At 40.5% G+C, this 12,412-nt stretch overlaps 3 protein-coding genes across 3 annotated transcripts in view; 1 reads left to right on the top strand and 2 right to left on the bottom strand.

Moving 5' to 3' along the window:
• The window catches only part of LOC108415618 (protein NLRC5-like), an 802,877-nt gene that overhangs the window by 386,960 nt on the left and 403,505 nt on the right, over positions 1 to 12,412 (bottom strand). Inside the window, 2 exon segments of the mRNA XM_037540830.1 lie at positions 10,174 to 10,347; positions 11,987 to 12,160. Of these exon segments, the coding sequence (XP_037396727.1) occupies positions 10,174 to 10,347; positions 11,987 to 12,160 (348 nt within the window).
• LOC108415395 (NACHT, LRR and PYD domains-containing protein 3-like) overlaps positions 1 to 12,412 on the top strand; it is an 843,678-nt gene that overhangs the window by 452,636 nt on the left and 378,630 nt on the right. The window lies entirely within an intron of this gene.
• LOC108414881 (NACHT, LRR and PYD domains-containing protein 9-like) lies at positions 1,360 to 3,844 on the bottom strand. The gene is made up of 3 exons (XM_037540878.1): positions 3,548 to 3,844; positions 2,850 to 3,023; positions 1,360 to 1,860 (listed from the first exon to the last, which is right to left on the bottom strand). The coding sequence occupies exons 1-3, from the start codon at positions 3,607 to 3,609 to the stop codon at positions 1,854 to 1,856; spliced, it is 243 nt and encodes an 80-aa protein (XP_037396775.1). The 5' UTR covers positions 3,610 to 3,844; the 3' UTR covers positions 1,360 to 1,853.

Here is a 12,412-nt window from a genome sequence, read left to right as displayed (position 1 = left end):
ACATCTCAGTGCAAAAGTCTAAACATGTCCAACACATTAGCCCCATCAGTGCAGGCCTGTTCTGTAGCTGTGAGCAAGTCTCTCTCATTAATGAGAGCAGCACATCTGAACTGGCCTTGTGCAGTGGCCCCACCCCAGTGCTTTACTGCAGTAGAGCATTTTCACTGGATTAGTGAGCTGCAGCTGTCGTTCTCTCACTGAGCATGAAATCACACTGGCTTTACTGTTTAGGAAATGTCCCGCCCCTCAGCTGAAATGGAGATTTTGATTGGTTCTGCTGCTGAGTTTGACTTTGAGTCTGTTAGTGCCAGAAGGTCAGGGGTCAGTTTAGTTTAGAGATCAGAGAGTTTTTACAGTGTAAGAGCAAAAAAAAACAGTGGCAGGTCAAAGAACCGCTCACCCCAGAGGTTGTGGCAACCAGTTTTTACCTCCGTCCCTCCGGGGCTCCGAATAGATGTGTTCACTAGGAGCTTCGGGTTCAGCTCATTCAGATTTGTCTTGGCTGGATCTCGTCTCCCTACTGACTGTATAGAGGTCACCAAATGATGACCTTAACATCTAAGTAGTGGATTGGTGCACAACTCCGGTCCTGGAGGCCCAGCGTCCAGCACAGTGCAGTGATTTACCTGCTTAAACACACCTGGTCACATTCATGTGTTCATTAGCAGGTTTAGTTGGTGTGTTTGAGGAGGAAACTACTGACCTGTGCTGTATCTCCACAATGGATCCCTCACAGATGCTTTACCGGACCGCGATGGAGCCGCTGAATATTAGAAACGGTAGATTCCGCAGTTTCTAATGATATGCGCAGTAAACTGTGGCATTAAAGCGTTCCTGAGTTCTAAAGCTGAGAAGACCAGGTGAGATTATAGAGGCAGAATAAGTCTCGAGGCTGGACAGGGTTAAGGACTCTGTGAAAAGGCTTTGTGAGGTTGGTGCTAAGTCTTATGAGCTTAACCAAACATTATATTGGACTGAAAAGCTGGTGTTTCTATGCTGCTTCTCCATCCTGCTTAAAACATTTTGCTCTGGTTGGAAAGTCGATGTTCGTTTGTTCTTGGAAGGTTTTAATCTCACCAACTTTAACATGTAATCAGATATTTGGAGTTTAAATTTAGGCTCTGACTATAATGAGCCCAGACTGTTATGTAGACTAAATAATCCAGAGCCTGACAAAGCTGGGATTTACTATGGTCACCTTAACCTGTTACCATAGAAACCATATTGTCTATAGCTGAGTGTTACAGTGATGACCTCAGGCTGTTACCAAGTACAATGAATCACCTTAGGCTAACACACCTGGCCTTTTCTATGATGACCTCAGGCTTTGGTTAAAATAACTGGGCTTTGATATGATGATTTCAGGATGATTTCATGTCCACAGACTTTTATTAAGTTTTTATTAAGTGTAGTGAAGAAAAACAATGTATAAAATGATTTAAAGGCATTACATAAAGTACATATCAAACTCAAACTGAATACAGAATAACTGACCATGAGGAGGAAAACTACAACCACGTATACTATGTATCTGCTTAAACAGTGCAGATCAGAAAGTCTTGATTTCTAGAGTGAGTTTATGAAAGTCTGTCAACGTTTCCACTGGTTTGAGAGGGTTGATGTTGAGTCCAGGTGCTTTGGGAGGAGGAGAAGCACCTTGTGTCCTGCTAAACAATGTGGGGTCGTCCTCAAATGTCAGGAGTTTGACAGACGTACTGTCCAAGCTGCAGCCACTGTTATACAGGAAAACAACTGACCAAAGTTGACCACCAAGACTGGTTCTATGAGACGTCGTCCTCTGCTCATAAGCTCTGAGTGTGAGAGGCTCCTACCAGTTAATGTGTGGATCGTCTTCAGATGCTGTAAAACACAGAATAAGACAGAAAGTCAGACATGAAGACACTTTTTACAGCCAGTCAGACTCAACATGCAAACTTTGTACAAGGAATCAAAACATAAGACAGAACAATGAGACCCTCACAAAGCCATTAACCATGTCTCGCTCTCTCTGTTTCTCCGTTTCTCCTCCTGGTGCAGGAGCAGGCTGGTGAGCAAATTCTGAGCTCCAGATTATTCCAGATTAACTTCCACTGGGTGAAGGTCTGGATGGACTATGAACATGGATCCATATCACTGAAACTTCCTTAAACCCTAAATTAAGATCTGACCTGTTCAAGTCAGGATTTTTAACAAGTTCATATTACAGAATGTTGCTACTTCCTCTAGTAAGTGAAGGAAGATCTCCTCACAGCAACCCTGCAGTCAGAACGGTGCTGGCAGTATATCAGTCAGAATTACTGGGCTGATATTAAATCTATTTAATCTGTCCATCTTCACATTCGAGCACATCACTGCCACTTTAACTCTTCAGTCCTTCCAATCTTCAGATCAACGAGTTACAGCTGCTCCCAACAAAAGGTCCCCAAAGGAGTCACTGACATTATGTTACTCTTCAATATATCAAACACCACCAGCCCACACATACAGTACTGTGCAAAAGTCAGAGACCACCTTATTTACATAATACCCAGTCAAAACAGCCAATAAGCACAAGTTATTCATTTTTCAGGAGAATTTTATGAGGAGATTAGATAAACGATTATGTACTTGAATAAGGAGGAGAAATTCAATGTAAAACAGGTAAAAAAAAAAAAAAGTCAGAAACCATTAAAAAGATTAAATTCATGAGATAAATTTAAATTTGTTTAAATTTTTAAGATAAATATTAAAAGATATTGAGAATAAAAGATCAGGACTCTGAAGGTCAGGGTTCTGTTGGAATCAGGTTTAGATCAGCTTTTCTGTGAGCTGCATGTAAACAACAAATGCAAAGCAGGTCAGTAACTTACTCTAGTTTCTCCAGTTTATAGTGAGGATCTTCTAGTAGAGCAGAAAGCATCTTCACTCCTGACTCTCCTGGTTCATTGAAGTCCAGTTCCAGCTTTCTCAAGTGTGAAGGATTTAATTTCAAAGTTTTAACCAGAGCTTTACAGCCTTTCTCTGTAATACTGCAGTGACGTAATCTGTAGAAAGATGGAGAAAAACGTCCTCATATTTACGGTTCTGCACACAACTACATAAACAATCTATACAAACACCAACATCTCACACAAGCAATTAAGAAGAAGAAAAAACTGCATAATTAAATTCATTCTGTATGATCCTCTCATATAAACAAACACACATCAAAGAAGAAAAAACAAGACAGAAATGTAGAACATGATATTTTGTGGGGGAGATTTTTTTGTTAGAGAGACATGAAGTGAGAGATGAAGTGTTTATGTAAAAATGTAACTTCTCACTTTATTATTATAAACAGAAAATAACGTACAGTAAAGAACCTCCCCTTTGGGGTGAAATGGTACTTTGTCAGGCGCATCGCCAACATCATATTAAATAAACTCAATGAAATAAACTCAGTCTTTATTCATCAAAGCTGTGTTTGGTCTGATCTGATCACTAAATGAACTCGTGCTAATTTCATACAGTGTTTTTTATTTATCAGTTTCAAACTCACATCTTGTAAAAAAGCTGCTTGTATTCTTACCCTGAGCTTTGGTTGACTTTAGCCTGATAGGGGTCCACAAAGTCTGTTCTTACAAACCCCATAAAGGACGGGGCGGCACAGAATAGCGCCCTCAACTGATCTCAGCACGCAAATGACTCTTTCCCACCGCTGACGCGGCTTTTACTGATCTATTTACTAGTGCAGACCTTCCCCAAACCCCCACATCCTTCCTCCAATGACGCCAATACACACAGACACAAACACACAGATACAATATATACAAAGTGCTCGCTGCACGGAAATCAACAGACAGATTCAACCCTCCCGTCCGCAGCTCTCCATGAGTGAGAGGTCAATGGCGGAGAGGTCATGTGCTGAAAGACATGCGGAGACCCGGCGCTCTCAAGCTCCACGTACAGCTGCTCACCACTCGTCGGTTTGGCTAGTGGTTGAGTCCTGGGTGACACCTTCCTTCCACTCTGTCTTTCCGTGAAAAAATAAACCCACCAACAGCAAAAGTTCAGATCCAAACAGATCCGAGGCGAAACTGGCCGCGCTCAATCACCAGGCCCGAGCTCTCTCTCCCGCCATCTTCCTCACGCTTGTTCTGGATTCTCCTCTCCGATTGGTAGACTGGCCCATCTCGCCCGCCCACAGGCTACGTGGTTTCACCAATGACAATCGGAACTGGCCGCTTTTCCACCGGCAATCCATTATGAAAGTCACAGGTACAGTAAAATATACTAGACGCGCTTTCAATCTGATAAATGACTCGCTATTAACTCCCCAACACTATTATCAATATCATCTACAACACTAATAACAGGAATAAACATAGAAAATATCAATATTACTAATAAGCTGTTCACATGGCAACTCAGTATAAAACTGGATGAACTCGTTTTATATGAACACGGACATAAACAAACACAGCAACTGTTCAATTTACAGACATTTTACACTTTTATGTTCTATACGACTGACACACCCACAAAACTATACAATACAAAACTAGTGCAGAAGCTGCAATAATACAGCATTTAATACTGTTATTACAGTAAAAACACACTAAACACTGTTTAACATTAGGAGAGGAAGAGAGTGTTTTAGAGAGAGAGAGAGAGAGAGAGAGAGAGAGAGAGGGAGAGAGAGAGAGAGAGAGACAGAGACAGAGAGAGATAGAGACAGAGAGAGAGAGAGACAGAGAGATAGAGACAGAGAGAGAGAGAGACAGAGAGAGAGAGAGACAGAGAGAGAGACAGAGAGAGAGACCGACAGAGACCCAGAGAGACAGACAGAGAGAAAAAGAGTGTGTTTTAGAGAGAGGGGGAGAGAGAGATAGACAGAGAGAGAGACAGAGAGAGAGATAGACAGAGAGAGACAGAGAGAGAGAGACAGAGAGAGAGACAGAGAGAGAGAGATAGAGAGATAAAGAGACAGAGAGAGAGAGACAGAGATAGCGAGCCAGAGAGAGAGATAGAGAGACAAAGAGACAGAGAGATAGAGAAAGAGAGAAAACGTCTATTTTATTATTATTTTAACATTTTACTCGTATTTTAACTGACTTTGACAATAAAAGCTAAAGCTAAGCTAAAGGCTAAAGCTAGAGCATCAGTTGACCGCTGAATTTTGAAAAGTCTCCCCAACATGCCGAGGCAGCTACATGCAAATGAGCTCTGAGAATGAGCCAATGAGAAGGAGCAACTCCACAAGCCCTCCATCTGAGACCTGGACACCACACCCCTCACTATCCAGAACAGCCAGATAGGCAGATGAGGCACCGTAACAACCCCAGCCTCCCGCCAGCACCAGCACCTATGACAGGAACACACCCCCCCATCAACTCCAGACCAGGCCAGGAGCACTGACCTACGCTCAGACTGTCAGCAGACCAGCAAACTCTAATAACTCTGAGCTCAGAGACACACAGCAGATGCTCAGCCAAATCTGCACTAGTCTAATGGGACAGGGTCTGTGGTAAAAGTCACATTACCATAAAGGTAAAGGACATTAAAAAAAGTATATAACTCAATTTAAGTTCAGTGGTTAAGACGTCAAATTCTACTTTCAAAGTATTTCTTTTATTTATTTGCAATTATTTTTCTCATTTCAAAATAAATTAATAGTAACACACTTCAGCTTGAACAGAATGACATCTTTTCACATTTCTGTATGGAATATTTAAGGTTTAAACTCTTCATTTGGTTTAAAAAGTAGAAACCCTGATTTTTTAAAGGAAGTAAGAAATGTTGATATATTACTTTTGCAGGAAACATGGTGTAGAGGAGAGGAACCCACTGGTTGTCCCCCAAGCTACAGGGAGTTAGTGGTCCCCTCCACCAAGTCAAAAGGAGTGAGTCAGGGTAGAAACTCAGGGGGGATGCTCACATGGTTTAAATCAGAACTAACCAATTCTATTGAAACAATAAAACAAGGACAAAATAATCTGTGGTTAAAAATTAGTAAGCAATTAATCCCAACACCTCAAAATCTATTCCTTTGTGCAATATTAGAATCCCCCTATTTCAATGAAGAAACCTTCCCAAATCTAGAAACTGAAATCAGCCATTTCCAAAAACCACGTAAAAGGCCATGTAATTATCTGTGGGGACCTAAACGCAAGAACAGGAGACCAACCAGACTTTATCAGGTGATCACTTTATAACAGGAGAAAGTATTATATTTCCCTCTTACTCCCCCAAGAGAAAACTGCGACAAGTCAATAAACGCACATGGGAAGAACCTACTGCAGCTCTGTCGAAGCCCTGGGTCTGTACATTGTAAATGGACGGCTGCGAGGGAACTCCTCTGGTCAGCTCACCTACATCTCAGCTCTAGGCAGCAGTATGGTGGACTACGCCATAACAGATCTGGACCTGACTTTCCTGAGAGCCTTCACAGTCAAGCCATTAACACCCCTCTCTGACCACAGCCAAATCACTATATACCTGAAAAGAACAGCTACAAATGATAATCGGCAAAAACCCAGCCCAATGTACAAACTCAGACCACCCCTCAGGTGGGCTCAGGACAGCACTGAAAAATATCTCCACGCTATCAACAGTCAAGAAGTCCAGACCCGTCTTGACTCCTTCCTGTCAAACATCTACCCCCCAAATAAAGAGAGTCGAGGTGGTTCTGGAAAACCTCAACAAAATCTTTGCTCATGCAACACAAATTTAACATCTGACTGTTAAGAAAAACAAATCAAAGAGCTCCCAGTCAAACAAAGGGTTTGATCAGGACTGCTAAACAAAAGAGGCAAGAAGTTTATCCAATCAGAAGCACAGAGAACCGCATAATCAGGAACTGTGTACAAAATACTGTGAGATACTTAAACAATATAAATGCATACTGAAAACAAAAAAGTACAAATACATGCAAAATCAAATAAATTACTCTGAGAAATCACTCAACTCAAATTTATTCTGGGACCACTGGAAATCACTAAACAGAAAAAACCAAGATGATATAGCAGTTAGAGATGGGGATATATGGAGAAACCATTTTGGGAATTATGCAGAAGTTCATCAGTAAATGTAGAGCAAGAGAAAATATCTGGAAAATTACAAATTCTTCATAAAACAATTAAGGACTATCAAAATCTACTGGACTTCTCCAAAGACTCCTCAGACTTCTCAGAAGAATTATAAGAAAAACTCCAACCCAATAAAGCCTGTGGTACAGATGGCATCTTAAATGAAAAGCTAAGAAACACTGACCTTAAATTCAAATGGGCTTTTCTAAAACTCTTCAATCTTATTTTAAATGTAGGCCATTTCCCCACAGTCTGGAACGAGGGGCTCATCACCCCCATATTTAAATCTGGAGACAAACTTGACCCAAACAATTACAGAGGAATCTGCATGACCAGTAACCTGGGAAAGGTCTTCTGCAGCTTCCTCAACACTCGAATAGCTCACTTTCTAAAAGAACATAATGATCTGAACAAAAACCAGATTGGCTTCTTACCAAGTCATCAAACATCAGACCACATCTTCACTCTTCATGCACTAATCGATATACATGTAAACCAAAATAAAGGCAGAATCTTTACGTTTCATCGACTTTCAAAAAGCTTTTGACTCAATTTGGCACAATGGTTTATTTTATAAACTCACTGAAAGTGAGGTGGGGGGTGGGGGGTGTACGATGTTATTAAATCTATGTATTCTCACAGTAAATGTGCAGTGAAGATTGGAACAATCAGAACTGGGTTCTTTCCACAGTCGTGAGGAGTGAGACGGCTGCAGCCTGAGCCCCACCCCGTTTAACATGTACATCAATGAACTGGCTGGAAAACTTGACCAGAGTGATGAAGAACCTGGACTCTCTATGGGAGATACAACAATTAAATGCCTCCTCTAGGTGGACGACCTCGTCCTACTGTCACCTACCAGAGAGGAGCTTCAACAAAGTTTAGAAATCTTGGACAACTGTTGTACAAATTGGGCTGTAGAGAGAGAGTGAGAGATAGAGAGAGAGAGAGAGAGAGAGAGAGAGAGAGAGAGAGAGAGAGGGAGAAAAAGAGAGAGAGAGAGAGAGACAGAGAGAGAGAGAGAGAAAAAGAGAGAGAGAGAGAGAGAGAGAGAGACAGAGAGAGAGAGAGAGAGAGAGAGAGAGAGAGAGAGACAGAGAGAGAGAGAGAGAGAGAGAGAGAGAGAGACAGTGAGAGAGAGAGAGAGAGAGAGAGAGACAGAGAGAGAGAGAGAGAGACAGTGAAGAGTGTGTGTGGTTATGTGAACATTGCGTATGGTTATGATCTGCACGTCACAAAGACCAGAAAAAATATCTACTATTTAATTCCTACGTACAAAGTGCTGATCAGAGAACATGTGGTTTCTGTGTAATTACTATGGACAAAGTTACACTAGTTTACAGTCCTGTTACTACAATGTTACAACACTGTTACAGAGAACTTACCAGTAAACATACCAAGTAATACTGAATGTGTTACTGTACTGAAATAAAGGGACTTAATCTCATTTATTCTACTTCTAATTTAGATCTACTTCCTCTGTCACATATGCATAAACTTACAGAAACACTGAATCACTAAAAGCTGAAATATTCCTGGAATTTCTCACATTAGTTACTCTGTACTTACACACTGAACTGGATCATTATGCACTAAATATTACTAGTAAGTCCAACAGATCATTAAATCCTGAGGAAGTAGTTACACATACCTGATACTCTTCATGTAGTTTTAGTAGTTTGTTATGTAAATTAATATAAATGTTCAAAATACGTTCCAGAAACCACCAAATATTTACTTATTAAATACTAGTTACTTACTGTAACATCATAAAAAGATCTGCCCAGTTTCCAGTCAACACTCTCATACTTTCTCTTTAACCTGGGAACCTTTAAACTCTATGAAATCAATGAATAATCTGCTGAATAATCTAATCTGTTAACGCTGCACAATCACAAGACGACGCCCGCGGATCTTAAACATGGAATCTGTTTAATTATCAGTATGTAAGTCCAAGTAAAACACAATCTCAGGAAAATCCAATATTGTAGTCCCAAAACCAAACAGGGCTCAAAAACTGGAATAACCAAAACACACAGACAACCAGAGCAAAAGGCCAAACCAAAAGAGTGAAATCCAGAAAGCAAAAGGTTCAAGACACCAAGTCAAACGGTCAGAAAATACTGGACAGTAGTAAAATATAACACCTCACAAAGAGCAGAACAAACCGGGACTATTTAAGCTCTGAGACAAACACACGCACAGGTGACCTGACCTAGAAACTTAGAACTTCTGAATAAGTGCTGCTGGAAGTAATTAGTAGTGTGTTATGTAAAAAACGATATATGTGTAAAGTAAGAACCAGAAAATTACTGCTAAATACCACAAATTTACCTTCATTAAATATTAGTTGACTTTAGTTCTGTAAAATAAGGATCTACCCAGTTCTCATTCACCAGTCTCACACTTTCTCTTTAAAGGGGAACTCCATCCATTCAGCTAAATGAATCAGTCATTTAACGCTTTAGATGTAAAAATCATTCAGAGCAGTTTGGAGTGAAATGAGCCTTTCTAAAGAAATTTACAGTCAAAATTATTCACCATTATAGTTCTAGGAACCAGACGTTTTCATGTCTGCACTACAAATATCACCATTTTATCTGCTCCTAAATGACCAGTGAACTTACACGTATCTCAGGAGCTTTTAACTGTCACGCTGATCGTGGTGAACTAGTGCTAAACTGAAAAAATACGTTTTCTTTAGGTACAATTTTTTCCTTACAACGCCGTGCAGGAACCTCTCCGCCCTAAATGCACTCTGGGGAACGGTCGGACTGCAGAGCCGCAAATTTACACACCTGCAGTTTCACTGCAGCAGAAACTGGATTCTAACTAGGAAAGAAACGTTCATGAGTGAAATAAATTAGTCGTCATTAAACACCCAACACATCTCACTGTTAGCCGTTAGCTTAGAACAGACTGGCTCTCCTTAGATTTTCAGTAAAGAGTAAAATTACTACAAGTACAAATAAACATCATGTCTCTCTTTCTGTCCTTCAAACACACAAACACACACACACACACACACACACACACACACACACACACACACACACACACATGAACACATCAAGCTCAGAAATAGCAAAGTATGTTAAGGAGGCAGAAAAGTACAATGAATTAATACCTGAGTGTCTCCAGTTTACAGTGTTGATCCTCCAGTCCAGCAGAGAGCAGCGTCACTCCTGAATCACACAGACTATTTCCACTCAGATCCAGTTCTCTCAGACTTGAGGAGTTTGATCTGAGAACTGAGGCCAAAGGTGGACAGCTTCTCTCTGAGAGATCACACCAACGCAGCCTGTGACAGAAATGATATGAGATACATTATCATTACACCCTCAAATACAAACAGACCTACAAAACACTCACCAGGAAAAAAGACATTCTGACAGAAATCATCTCCCTGACTCACAAACACAGTTCACTATTACGGAGAAACCAGCTGAAGATCTAAAAACAGTTATTTGACTTTATGTACACATACACACACACACACACACAGTATATATATATATATATATAACCACATCAAATATTATCATTGTTTATGTGTTTTTAGCTTCAGCACAAGTGTCTGTCTGTAGTTGTGACTTAGATGAAGAAGAATCACAATTTATGACCAATTAATGCAGAAAACTGAGGAACTTCAAAAGAGACACATTTTTCTTGCCACTGTATGTAAAACAATAATAACTGGGTGTTGTTTAGTCAAAGACCCCAGTCTGTAGTGTAGAGCTGGTCTGTACTGAGGCTGAGCTGGAGCTGTTGGTGTGGGTGAGCTATTGATGAGGGTTATTTTAGTCCACGTTTACTCAGCAGGTAAAAGTGGCCCAAATCTCATCTTTTTCTCCGTATGTGACACAGAAGTGAGTCCATGAGGCAGTGAGAACAGTAAAAAACTCAATGAATCTGATATTTTCAATTCTGATTTGAGACGCTTTCATATGTGGTATTAAAATCCGATACATATCCGATCTACGGCAATGTGACTCTGAACAGCCAGATCGGAATTCATGTGACTTTACGTCAGTCCAGCTTGGCATTTGTCATAATTTCACGCTGCTGAGGCTCATAAACATTTAGGCTCATGTTTCTGTACCAACATTTAGACGACTTATCACAACCGCTCAGTGGTCAGAGAGGTTCTGAAAGGACTGGCCGAACGTGGCCAGAGGAGACGAGGCTGCAGCGTCAAAGAACAATTTAAAGAATCCGAGGACATGAACCGAAGAAGTGGCCGTGGCTGAATAATGTGCCCTTTGAATGCATTGTGGGTGATGAGCGCAGACGTCAATGACTGGAACATAATCGCTCCTGTGATGCTGGCAAAGACGAAACTGAAGCTCCGGGAGTGACTGGCGCTTGCTGACCATCTTGATTGTTTACCTTTGGACGAGCCTCATGAAGCACTGTTATTTTGCCTGTGTGGGTTTAGGAGCTGATCAGTTCAGACTGATGTCACACACAGATTACATTTAAAAGATATTGTGAACTGCAGAGTAAAAAACATCGGATTTGGTGGGAAAATCAGATTTGGGCCACTTTTACCTGCTGTGTAAATGTAGCCTTACTGACCACACCTGGCTTAGCACTTACACTTCTGCTGCTTCTACTACTGACTTCAGTACGTTTTACTCTGTTTTAGTCACAAAGACCAGAAAAAATATCTACTATTTAATTCCTACGTACAAAGTGCTGATCAGAGAACATGTGGTTTCTGTGTAATTACTATGGACAAAGTTACACTAGTTTACAGTCCTGTTACTACAATGTTACAACACTGTTACAGAGAACTTACAAATAAACATCATGTCTCTCTTTCTGTCCTTCAAACACACAAACACACACACACACACACACACACACACACATGAACACATCAAGCACAGAAATAGCAAAGTATGTTAAGGAGGCAGAAAAGTACAATGAATTAATACCTGAGTGTCTCCAGTTTACAGTGTTGATCCTCCAGTCCAGCAGAGAGCAGCATTACTCCTGAATCACACAGACTATTTTCACTCAGATCCAGTTCTCTCAGACTTGAGGAGTTTGATCTGAGAACTGAGGCCAAAGCTGCACAGCTTCTCTCTGAGAGACCACACCCAGACAGCCTGTGACAGAAATGATATGAGATACATTATCATTACACCCTCAAATACAAACAGACCTACAAAACACTCACCAGGAAAAAAGACATTCTGACAGAAATCATCTCCCTGACTCACAAACACAGTTCACTATTACAGAGAAACCAGCTGAAGATCTAAAAACAATTATTTGTTTGATATATGTGTATATATATATATATATATATATATATATATATATATATATATATATATATATATATATATATATATGTG

The sequence above is a fragment of the Pygocentrus nattereri genome, chromosome 9 (genome assembly GCF_015220715.1).
Source record: "Pygocentrus nattereri isolate fPygNat1 chromosome 9, fPygNat1.pri, whole genome shotgun sequence".
In the NCBI taxonomy this organism is placed as follows: domain Eukaryota; kingdom Metazoa; phylum Chordata; class Actinopteri; order Characiformes; family Serrasalmidae; genus Pygocentrus; species Pygocentrus nattereri.
The sequence above is the reverse complement of the archived record's forward strand: the minus strand, read 5'-3'. Positions and strand labels throughout refer to the sequence as shown.

What these genes read in the sequence shown, in the direction of transcription:
- LOC108414881 (XM_037540878.1), bottom strand. Translation starts at nt 3,609, where the DNA reads ATGGGGTTTGTAAGAACAGACTTTGTGGACCCCTATCAGGCTAAAGTC. An exon ending in AAAGTCAACCAAAGCTCAGG is followed by an intron (nt 3,024 to 3,547) that starts GTAAGAATACAA and finishes ATCTTTCTACAG; the next exon opens with ATTACGTCACTGCAGTATTA.